We start from the raw sequence: 12,211 nt of genomic DNA, 5'->3' as shown, positions 1-12,211 counted from the left end.
GGATACAATATTTGCTACAGGCAATGTAAAACTAAATGAGAAATAAGAAATATACAAGTGTGTTTTGGATCCATCTTGTGTTACATAATATTAAATAAATGACAAATTAAGATCCATACTGTTAAAACAAAAATGTTATAAGCTGTGATTTAGGATGTAAGATATGTTCTGCCTTTGAAAAGAAGTTTATTGTTTTCTAACAGAACCCAACTCGGGTCTAATTTTCATACATTAAAATCACTAAGAGTAGTATTCAAACTTCTGCTGGAACAAAATACAAAAGCTCAAACACACAAATTGAAACTACCGTAGCACAATACATAACACATAACTGTATGTTAACGAACTAAACTACATCAGTACAAATGCATAATGTAACATTATTGCATACAGTTCTACACAAAACCGTCCTTTGGAGAATATGATTGCATGAACGTTATCATATACAGCACATAACAACTAGTGTTGACACTAACAATTATTCGTATACTTGATAAATATTCTGATTATTTTCTCTATTACATAATTAGTCTGTAAATAGTCAGAAAATAGTGAAAGATTCCTGTTGTAATGTCTTACAGCCCAAAGTGAAGTGTTCAGATTGCTTGTTTTATTCAACATCATAGCAAAACCCAAAGACAGTTAGTGTTTTGTTTTATCATATGTGCCCCCCAAAAAGAGCATTAATTAATTCATTATTTATCGTCAGCTAACTGACCAATTTCCGCATGTATGCAGTAAAGTCATTTAGCTACGCTGCCAAGTTGTTGCAGTAATTTGGATAACTCACACAGATAACAATCAGTGAAGAACCAGTCATCTACAACTTTTGAATAGAAAAAGTGTGATTTCCTTTTCAACTTGAGGTAAAAACTATATGTTAAATCCTTGACCTTGTACCGTTTGGTCAGATTAACTGAACTGTTCAGAGCCAGAAGCACAAGCGAGCAGTCTGAGAGTCTACTTCTTGCGACGGTAATGGGCACCGACCACCATGTAGCTGTCAGGTGAGATGCTCAAACTGAGTGGCTTCGCTTTGTCCCTGCAGACCCTGACCTCAGATCTGCTGACCGGACCTCCTCCTCTGCAGGGGTCATGTTTCTGCAGGTAACTTGTGAAGGTCTCCCAGCCGCCGCCTACACGTACCATCACATGACGCTCGTTCAGCATCTGCAAAGGTGACACGAGAGAGCACATTCAAGGAGGGAATGCTGGGAAAAAAATGTGATTATATTTCCTCCCAGGATGTGTTTAGGAATAGAACTCTCAAATATATGAAAAACAGTCCCTTACCCCTAACCCCCCCCCCCCCCTCTCTCTCTCCACAGCAGACACACACCAATTGAATATTTACAAGCGCGTGTGTCTCAGGCTCTGAAAGGCAAATGATCTCTCGCTTCGGATAGCTTTGTCAAAATCTCATTAAATCAAATGAAACAACACCTCATGGCACCAGCTGAGCACACACGCGGGACTAATCCACATATGAACATGCGTGCACACGCATGCAGGCACACCCACAGGGAACTCCAACATGAACCACCTAATAAACACAGTTTTTTTAAATATAAAAACGACTACTGTGTCACAATCTATCTGTAAACAGTGGTTGCAGGGAGGTCAGTTTCATCTGAATCAACACATCCTTCAAAGACAGCCGTCCTTACAGCTGGAAAACCAACCGCTGCCATGGCAACTACAGCCACAATATAAAGCCTAGAAAGAAAAAAAGAAATGAAAGGAGAGATTGAGATGAGTTCAGCACAGACCCTCAACTCCCAGTAGACGTTAACATTCCCAGGAGGCCTTGCAAAGCCATTCGTTGCCCTGTGAGCACCGACCCACCCCCTTCTTTCCTTATTGCCAATAAACCCTTCATTATGGAGCCATTAAGGGTGTGATAATACAAGCAGATCTACTCTTCTTATGTGGGGGCGCTGTGTGTTACGTGCGTGAAAAAAATCAATGGTACAACCACGGACACACGCGACACAAGCAGCTATAGAGGAAACCCCAGACGTGGTCCGTCTCAGCTGTCATCCTGCAGATTAAAATGTTGAGGTTGACAGGGGTCAAGTCTGACTTCACCAATAAACCACTTTCCTGTCAAACGTAGAGCCAATGTAATTCTGACTAGGCCTCATTCTCAAAAATCACTAAACAGCCAAAGTTTATTTTCAAGAAATAAAATATGAATTAATCCAGCATTAATTGTCAGTTCCAAATAAATGTTGTGTATAAGTATTTACTGTATATACTGTTATATCCGTAATGTTTAAAATAAGTAAAATTAAATAAATTACTTATCATTTATTATTAAAACAGCAAGTGGGTTATGTTATTTTTGTATTACTCATATAATTGTTTCTAATTATCCTATGTTTCAGTTGCATGTTGGTGTCTGAATTTATATTTGCTGGTTGTGTGTGTAAATATGAACTGTCTTTTAATATAGGATTTGTATAATTCTATACAAATTCAATTGTATATTATACATCAGAACTATGATAAAGCGGGGAAATTTGCTGCCAACTAAACTACCAAACTGATCATTTAATAAAAGACAGAGTCAGCCCCTTTCTGTGCTGTACTATTCAACACAAGCCCTCTTTGTCAGGCAGAATTCTTTATTTCTGTCTCTACAACTCCCCCCTCCAGGTCTCCGTAGAAAGTGTGCTACGTCTGCAGCTCATAAACTAGCGTGTGGATTCCCCTGTGTCCTCCCTGGCAGCTCCATTGATTCTCTCTCTCCTCTTCTGCTGAAACATGCATGAGTGTTCTCAGGGAGGAGGCGTCATTTAAACTTCCGCCAGTAGGAGGCAGGTTTTAGCCACAGCCACCGCTTTTGATGCTGTTGTTAGGTACGAAGAGTCCTTTAAAAAAAATGCACAATATATAAAGAGACAAACTAAGCAGCATTATAGTATATCAACTGATGCAGGCACATGTGTGTCTTATCTCTTATGTACTTTTATATTTCTCTCTGTATTTTGTCCGCATTTATGTTTGAGAGCCCCTTTGACAGCACACTGACAAGCACTGTCGACAAACCGTTTTTTAAAGTTACAATGACAAATTCTTAAATATATCTGACCTTGTCTTTCCTGTTAAAGCTAAGAATAGAGGGTGCTGTATGTCGTGCAGGTTGTAAAGACCTGTTCCAAGTTTTTCATTATAAAATGGAAGCCTTTGACTTTGGTGATCCCTTGACTTTTCCTTTAGCATCACCATGAGCTACACATTTGTGGTTTTGAGTGAAATGTCATGACATTTTTGTACAGACATTCATGTTCCCCTCATGATAAGAATGATTTATAATTTAGATGAATGTTATATCTAATGACAAAATATCTGCAAATCTAATGAGATCAAGGTCAGGGTCACCTACAGAGCTGGAGCTTCTATGGAGTCAATGTCTTGCTCAAGGACACTTGAGAAAGGAGGATGATGAAGGGTTTACCTACCAAAATACTAAGCTGATGGCTAGAAAAACAATTTCATCATTCTCATTTCTGTCCTGACTCTGCTTCCAGACGCAAAAATAAGATGTTTTAATTCAACTGTTTAGGTTTATCTCTTATGCAGATAGCCTGGTAAACAAATCATTTGTGCGGCATGATATTGTGAGGTGTTTGAATGTCTTTTCCTTCTATTGACGCAGTCAGACAGTGTGGCTGCTACAAAGCTGAAGGAGAGCCTAATTGGGCGCAGAGAAGAAAGAAAAGCCTTCCTCTTTTTTAACACCAAAGAATGGTGGAGCACTTCAGGGCCAGCGTGATTGAACAGACTCCAGAGGGAATAGAGACGGGGGGAAAGAGGTGGGGTGGAAAGTTTACACATGAGGAGGGGCGGTCATGCTCAGCCGCTCATTAACAAGCTGTCTGATTAAACCCCTCACTAATGACTTTGTCTCGGTAATCAATAGTATCTGCTCTTTAAAAAGATCTGTACACACTGAATGGCACGCTCTCCTAGGAGCTGCATCGGGGTTATAGTGGTATATGGTAATTGAGGTTTATATTTCCCTGCAGACACGTAGGCAGCTCAAGGTAATGGATGGAGTCAGGGTCGATGGGCTGCAGCGCTCTATTCACACAGCTGAGGTGTGTTTGAGAAAAAAGGAAGGGAGCAGTGCAAGTAGTGTCCACAAACTAGTAATTAAAGCTTGAAACTGACAGATGGACACAGAGTTATGACCGTTGACCAACTAATAACACGCTTTGGTTGTCACATCTTTATCGCCTTTCTTTGATGTTGTTTCTTTTGACGTGCGCCCGTGTTATTGACAGGTCGGCTCTGGAGAGACAGGTGTTCTGTGACTTGAAGGGAGGCATTATTTTCTAAATAGACAGTAAAAATGTCTGTCAGCCAGTCAGAAATGTAGCTGTAACTCTGTTAAAAGCAAACTAACTGTGACAGTATTGATTACCAGTTCAGGGAGTGTTAGGTCAATATCGTTAACACACCAATAAATACATTTAAACTGAACCAATTAGCCTCCAGAGCTGTGATACACCTCCTGGTAACTGTATTTGATGCAGAAGACTTATACTTTGTGATAGACTATTTTTAAATGGACAGCATGTGCTTTTTAATGGACTTGTGGATGCCTTACTCAGTACGCTCTATAAAGTGTGCATTAAATATACACTGAAGCTGTCATATTTTCTCTTTGTATGGCTGGATGGTTGGGTACAGACAGTGAAGTAAAACCTTCCTCTTATATTCAAAACCCCCCACACCTCGGTGGACTTGGACTCCCGAGTGAGCTGCCATTTGCACTGCACACCACGGTCATATCTCCGCCAAATCATCCTGAAAGAGACGTGTTTGTTTTTCCTTCAGGTTTGAACTCTTTGCCGAAGGTCTATGTGTACTGAATAAAATCATTGTCAGCCCGGTCTTATCCTGACCATTGGTTGCCAAGCAACCCTGCCTCCCCGAAGGCCATTCCTCGGAGCCTTTGTACTGACGCACACGGGTGGTGCACGACTCAGGGAGGCTGAAAGGCACAGACGTCTCCATCCCAAGTGAACGCATATCAGTCGCTCTGACACACTGCACTTGTTGCTGACTCAGCTGTTGATTAACTCGAGGGCATTAGCACCTCACGTCTCATTATGCGATGTATCATCCATGACGCATCAGAGTTCATATTAATGTGTAATCTAATTTTACATAACTGTAGCTTTAACTTAATCGTATCACTACCATAATACAATATAAAACAACATATTGGTAGTATTATCGTCAATCTGGTGGAGGAAGTGCGCCTGAACAAGCTTTGTCTTCTATTAAATGTATTTTATATGCTGCTAATTTGTTTTGTCTGTTGTGTTTTGATGTGAAACCTGATTGCAGAATGGATTATGTTCACTGGCGATATTTTCTTAGGTGGAGTCCTGTGTGTGGTTAGGTTCAGGAAACAGAAGGATTTTTGGTTATGGTGATGAAAGGATTATAGTTTCGGATGAATAATAATAAAGTTACCTCATCCTGTCTTGTGCTTCAAATCTAGACTTTTTAAATATTCACCCCATACCACCATATTTCCCTAACTTCAACCTGCTAAACATAACGCTTTAGTATGAATGAAACAAATAAATGAAATGCTTAGCAAAATTTGCAGATACACCCAGTATTAATACATTTGTGACTCTGCAGATTGGTTCATTAACAATACAATTTGTAATCTGGCATGCTGTGTCTCTCAAATACAAAAACCCAGGGTTAGGCTGAACAGACTTACCCGTATGTACAGAACTTTTTCCCCAACACGATAGCAGCCTTTAGGTTGCTTCTCAACAAGGAACCTGGTATGACAGCTGCAGGGGGGGTTTTCAATAATGTTTCTCACCTGGAACAGGTTAGGCAGAGAGAGGGCAAATCATATTCACCTGTAACATCTGTAAGCTGAAACAAGATGACTTTTACTGGAAATAAAAATATGTACAATGTCATCCAAAATGTTGCTGGTGCCTGTTCTCCTCCGGCTTGTGGATCTGCCGGAGGAACGAGCTGCTGCAGGTGGGGAGGTGATGGGAGGTGTAGCAGTGGGAGTGTGGTTGTTTATTGTGGCAGAAGAGACTTTGGAGGGTGCTGAAGCTGATGTGTTAGTGGTGCAGGATGAAGAGAACAAAGGTGTTTGTGTTGAGGCTGTGGTGGTGCAAGGGTTAGATGCTGAGAGGGAGGACTGGGGAGGGGATAAACATGTAGGTACTGGGCTTGTTGTGGCTGATGGAAGATCAGAGGCGAGGGAGGCAGCGAGGGGTTCAGACAGACAGGTTGTGCTTGGAGTGAGGGGCGCAGGTGGGGAGGGAGGAGGAGAGGGGGCTGTGGGTAGGGATGATTGTGATGGTGAATACAATGATATGGGAGGAAAAAAGGAGAGGGGCAGAGGGGATGATGGAGATAAGCACCCCGCCTCCTCCCTCTCGATCTCTCTCTCCAACTTCACCAGCCCCGGAGGCTCTACTCCGTACCTAAGAGAGAGTTTTAACAAATATATTAGCAATCACAAGGATATATCAACACTAAATCATAAGGACTCTTGAACAACAGGGGGATACTTCTGCAGTCACAAGGGGGGCACATGGAGAGACTGAAAGCGGAGTAGCTCAACTCATTTGAAAAAAAAAACAGACCTACTATTTGATTTTGAAATATATTTAAATAAAGTCATCTGTAACTGAGCACCACACGTTGCAAGAGTAAGTGAAAACTTAGCAAGTGACAATTAAAAGTATGATTCAATATTTCAAATAGGTAATTTAAATCTAATTTAATAAGTAATAGATAAACACAAATTGTTTGCTAAAAGTAATTGATAAGTAATGGCTGGCCAGTTGAAAAAGAGAGACTAAGAGTAGGATAACATTTTAGGACACTTCCTTTGATGTCACGATAATTGTGTGGGGAAAATTTAAACCTAGATAGTTGATGGTTTCATACGTTTCAGTTGTGGTTTACTTTTCGGGAGCTGTACCACGTGTAGGGCAGTTACCTGGCTGCAATCCTTCCAAGCTCCATCAGGCACAGGCACACCTCTCGAGGTTGTTTGTGGAGGACTTCTCACCGCAGGAATTACAGAGAAAGAGTGGAGGGGTAGAAACATAAAATAGTCACTCGTCTGAAAGGAAAGATGTTTCCGGTGATAAACGCTCATCTGTGTCAAAAGATAACAGGAGGTGTAGTCCGAACAGAGAGGACACATTTCAGGTGCTGGCGCCCTGTCTCTATTGTGCATCTCAATCTTTGAAGCCGAGCAGGAATTTCTGTGGATGTGCAGCTGAGGGCATGAGGGCATGAAAGCTTCATAAACAAGTCAGCCTCTCCTGCCTCCAATCTGCTGTATAGAAATCAAAAGGGGTCTCTATGCACGCCAGACAAAGGCCAAGCTAGTTCATTTGTTAAAATGATTTGGTTGAGCATGCATTAAAGTATGTACAACATGTGGGGCACACTCTCTAAAAGTCCACAACATTGATGACTGAACAAATAACAACAAAAAGCAAAATACTAACATAATGATGTCACTATGTCACGATCACTTTATTGGTGTTATATTTTCATTCACCTGTATTTGACATCCACCATTACCATCATCATGGCTGCAGCAAGAAAAGGAGACGAGAGAAAAGAAAAAGAGTAATCATCTGTGTCACTGAGGCAGAAAAGTGAAGCCTGTCAAAGTACAGTAAGTTCACTCTCCCCGTCACTCAATTAGTCGAGTGAAGTAGGTTAGTCTGCCTGCAGGGGGAGGTGACTTATTGTCGGTGGAGATTAACCTCCACATTATCATTCTCACGCATCTGCCGCCCTGCGTAGACATGCCCAAGTATAAGACGGACATAAAGAGGAGTACGTTTGATAATAAAGAACCACGTAAGCATGTGAACTACATTATCTCCTCGGGCGCATCATACAGAGGGTGTGAGAGAGAAATGACACAGGAGGTCTGAGCACAGAACATGTATAATCATCACCTTGACTCTGTCACATTCAACTTGTAATCTTAATGTCCCATATTCCTTTTTGCTTCTGATTGGTATGTTTAATGAGTTTGTGAGCAGTGTGAGTTGAGTTTTTGTCAGTTTAAAAAGTAAAGTTATCGTAAATCACCAATAACGTCAACAAATCAGAAAGTAAACAACTGAAAATAAATAATGTAATAATGTTTGGTTCAAGCAAGTGAAAATGAATGTAATATTACAATACAATATAAATGCACCATGTAATATCTTTTGACAAATAAGACACATTATGCTGAGTCTATCACATTTATTCAAACGGAGGGTGGAGGTGGAAAAAAGAGAAGATGTGTCACTAAACACAAAAGCACTGGAGAGATAGAGTAGGAAAAAAAGGACACAGTGCTCTCACTGAACAAGTAAAATAAAATAATAAAAGGCATAAATGCCAAGGAACATCCTTTGTGACTTACTCCTACCGCAGTGAGGTGAAACTCAAAGTCTAAAGATTTTAGCCTAATTAGTATCATGAGTGCTGCATGACATGATTCACTTCAGAGCTCTTTAACTCCGAAATGTAAGGCTCAATCTCCGGTCTTAACTCACCCAAATCCTCTGACTCAAAAAGGTAAGCCTCATCAACGCCAATCTTTCGACACCAGTAGAGGAAGTTGGCGGCGTTGTCTCGGGCGAAGAATGATCCAGAAGATGCATCAGCTCGCCAGTGGATCACTCTTCTTATTAAAGGCTGAACACACACAAAGGAAGTGAGTATGCAGTAGACGCATGTTTACTGCAGTAACACGAAAAGTTGATTAATATGGTTTTTGTGGCCAATGGTGTGTGTGTGTGTGTGTGTTGAGTTGTGTTGTTGCAGCACCTTGCTGTTGTTGGTGTGGATCATCTTGTCCTGGAGCAGCTGTGCGAGCTGACAGAGTACAACGCCGTTGTCCAAGCTTTCCATCAGACTGTCTGCTGTGAGGTCCACACCTGAGGATACACACACAAACATGGAGTTATGTGCAGTAACAGTAACAGTTACAACTCAAAGGTCATCATTATGCTTTTCACAGAAAAATACATAGATCTTTACAAAGAGGTATTCAAACAATATTCAACCCAGACTATATATTAAAATGCATAAAAACAATAAAAAGTATTACAAGTTATTTATGTAGCACCTCTGATAAAACAAATTCAGCTCAAACTGTGCCTCAAATGGAAAGAACAGACAATTTAAACAACACCTGCAACAAATGCATCAGAAGGTTAATGTAGCAAGTCCTGCAGCAAGAGCCAAAACTGTCCACTACAGTTTTCAGTAAGCATGCAGGGTCTTCAAAAGGTGAGGACAGATCAGAAAAATGCTGATAAGAAAATAAGAAAAAAATAGGTTAAAATGCAGAGGAGGTGCTGATTATGCTGCAAGGTATCTTCCTGATTCATTAAGTAAAGGTGAAACAACAAAATGTAAAAATAATGATTGCTATTATTACTTCCGTATTTAGCCATCTCTTAGCACTTTTGTTGATGAGCTGGCGAACCGTGGCATTGTGTAGAAATATGTTCCTCTCCTATTACACATTATATAATCTACTAATGCAGTTATCACATAACTGTTACAATATTATCCTGTTGCATAGAAAACCTTGATATCAAGAGGAAGACAACATTGTAAACTGTTTCAATCTTTCTCTGATTTAAGGATTTATAATATAGCCACAGGAATGTTTTGTCTCCGAAAATCAAAGCACTTTACTGATGAACCGACGCAACTCTTTGGTCCGCGAGCAATGTGGACTTTGTTGTTGCATCAGTCAGAAACTCATCCTGTTGGACACGTGTCACCTTCCAGACACCTTCCAACAGGTTGTGGCATGTGCGGACCCTTTATGTTTTCCCCAATAATGCAGTAAAGTGGTAAGAAACATCCCTTACCCTGGAGTCACAGCCACAGTTCCCCTCATGAATAGGTATTTCAAGGATTTAGGATAATGAGTATAGGTTAATGTGCCTCTGTGTTTAATGTGACTGCGGCTTTTTCAACTATTGCTGAAAATACAAGTCTGTCAAGAGTTCTTCATCTGTAGATATCTGCTGGAAGAAATTCAATTCTTGAATTGGGAATCTTTCCACTGCAGCTACTGTCCAGATAGTGTAGTTAACATGAGTTTGGCATGAAGATTAATGAAGGAAAAAATGTCTCACCCATGAGGGTGTTGAGCCAGAAGGCCAGGTCTTCTTTCATGGGCAGCAGGCTGGCGTCGTGGCGATAAGGCAGCCACTGGTTGAAATCCTGAGGACTGGCGAGGCCCGGCCCAGAGTGTCGGAACTTTTGGCCTAGAAGACAGTTCATCCCCAACCCGGTCAGGTGCCTCGGGCTTAGAGGACTGTCAAGGCTGATGTTCATCGCTTCCACTTCACTGTCCATGCTTCAGCTCCGATCAGTCTTTGACGGACCCTGGTGGATCAAAGAACAGATGGTTTTTTTTACGTTCTTGTTAGCTTTCGATTTTTACATTTTGCCAAAACTGAGTATGGTCCTAATCACAGTTTAATTTATCTATGTTTTGGTCACAACTCAGAGGGTTTGGTTTCAGATTTAACTGAGCTTCTTGAGTCTCTCTGGTGACTCTGGCTTGACTCGGGTTAAAACTACTGCCATGACTGGGACATTCTGCCAGTTTGACTATACTTTACAACTTCAAGGCACATAATATTAGAAATAACAACATGCAACAGTATCAGCTAATACAAGTGGGAGCAAGTGAATTAAATCCTAATTGCATTGTAATTAATGTCTTTTTGTGACATTTTCTAAATGTTCTGATACTGTAAACATGTAACCTGAACCAATGAGCCACCTTTTCAAGTCCAACTCAAAAGTTAATAGGTGCTGTAATCATTTTCCTATAGACTATAGAGAGATCCCTTCCTCAAAGGTAATGTATGGGGGGAAATGCAGAGTCCTTTTTTCATGCAGAGATATAAGGCTTCAGCAGTCTGAGCTCAGACCATATTGGGTATTTTACAAAGTTATTTAGTGCAAATTCCCCCTTTCTGTTTCAGACATATTTCCTTGCTGAGTTGAGACTGAAGATAAGCAAACCAAGAGGGAGTGTTGACTGCTATCCTCGAAGAAAGCAAAAAATAATTAAAACGTAATGGTTTTTGAACGTAATAGCGGTTGGTTATTTGCAGTGAAAACCACAGAGCTGTCTAACACACAAATACAATTTTTGACAAATTTCCCCTTGAGGATGAATAAAGTATATTTCTATTCTATTCTATTTTACATGAGCACAACATGTTGAAACCAATTTTTTACACTGTGCTCCATGCACATACCTTGCATTCACTCACAGCCACACAATACACTAGGTCATTAATCAAAGGGATTAAACTGACTGACTGCAGGTTTAATAAGATGTGCAGCTACAGCCCTGAGCCAGTCTCCTGGTGCCGCTATATGGCTCATTTATCCTGTTCCCAGAGCAGCCTCCATCATAAAGCTCAGCCCCATGCTGAGACATGCTCTGACTGCCAGTAATACTCGCTGCTAATCAGCTGGAATAAAGACAACAACACATGCAGAGGGTCACTGGTGCTGCTGCGTAATGTACAGTAGAGACAGAGGCTCGGTTTGTGCCAAAAGACTGACTTTAAAGGTTTATTGTAAAGTAACAGCACTAAGCTGGCATTCAGACTGAAAACAGCCCGTGTTAAAACAATACAAGGAGCTGCGTTAATGAGGAGGTGTTGTTTAAGGCACTGGTGAGACATGAAATAGGATCTGGGAAGTCCAGTTTGAGTAACAGATCTGTGGATTTTAAAGCCTCTCAGATGCCAAAACACAGAAGATGCACAGAGGTTTATAATACTGCGAGACTTTATGGAAAGTTGCCATTGCAGCAACTATTTTATTTGAACTCTTTCACTGTGATGATTACTTAACGACAGATGTGCTTTGAGCTAAATGCTAACATGAGTACCAATGCTAACATACTGATGTTTGTTCTTGTCCACATTAGGTGTGTCTGTAAGCATGCTCACATTAACTAATTAGCATAGCCCAATGTGCAGCTGAGGCTGATGAGAGTGTAATCAGTTGTGCAGGTCATAAAGCAAAGTATTGGACAAATTGAAATTTTGACGGCATTAAATGGAAAGTGGATACATCACCAGATGGATTACAATTCATTCTGAAGGGAACAAGAATTTCTCTATCAAAATTTTGTGGA

The 12,211-nt window shown here is 40.7% G+C and overlaps 1 protein-coding gene across 1 annotated transcript; it reads right to left on the bottom strand.

The window, feature by feature from the left end:
• Positions 1–849: 849 nt before the first annotated feature.
• On the bottom strand, positions 850–10,401 carry gas2b (growth arrest-specific 2b). Its single transcript, XM_031846901.1, has 7 exons — positions 10,179–10,401; positions 8,851–8,960; positions 8,577–8,718; positions 7,004–7,067; positions 5,954–6,482; positions 5,750–5,857; positions 850–1,170 (listed from the first exon to the last, which is right to left on the bottom strand). The coding sequence occupies exons 1-7, from the start codon at positions 10,399–10,401 to the stop codon at positions 961–963; spliced, it is 1,386 nt and encodes a 461-aa protein (XP_031702761.1). The 3' UTR covers positions 850–960.
• Positions 10,402–12,211: the final 1,810 nt, after the last annotated feature.

Source organism: Anarrhichthys ocellatus, unplaced genomic scaffold (assembly GCF_004355925.1).
Source record: "Anarrhichthys ocellatus isolate YVR2014 unplaced genomic scaffold, GSC_Weel_1.0 scaffold6, whole genome shotgun sequence".
NCBI classification, from domain to species: domain Eukaryota; kingdom Metazoa; phylum Chordata; class Actinopteri; order Perciformes; family Anarhichadidae; genus Anarrhichthys; species Anarrhichthys ocellatus.
Note: the sequence above shows the minus strand (reverse complement) of the source record. Positions and strands in the feature narration are given on the sequence as shown.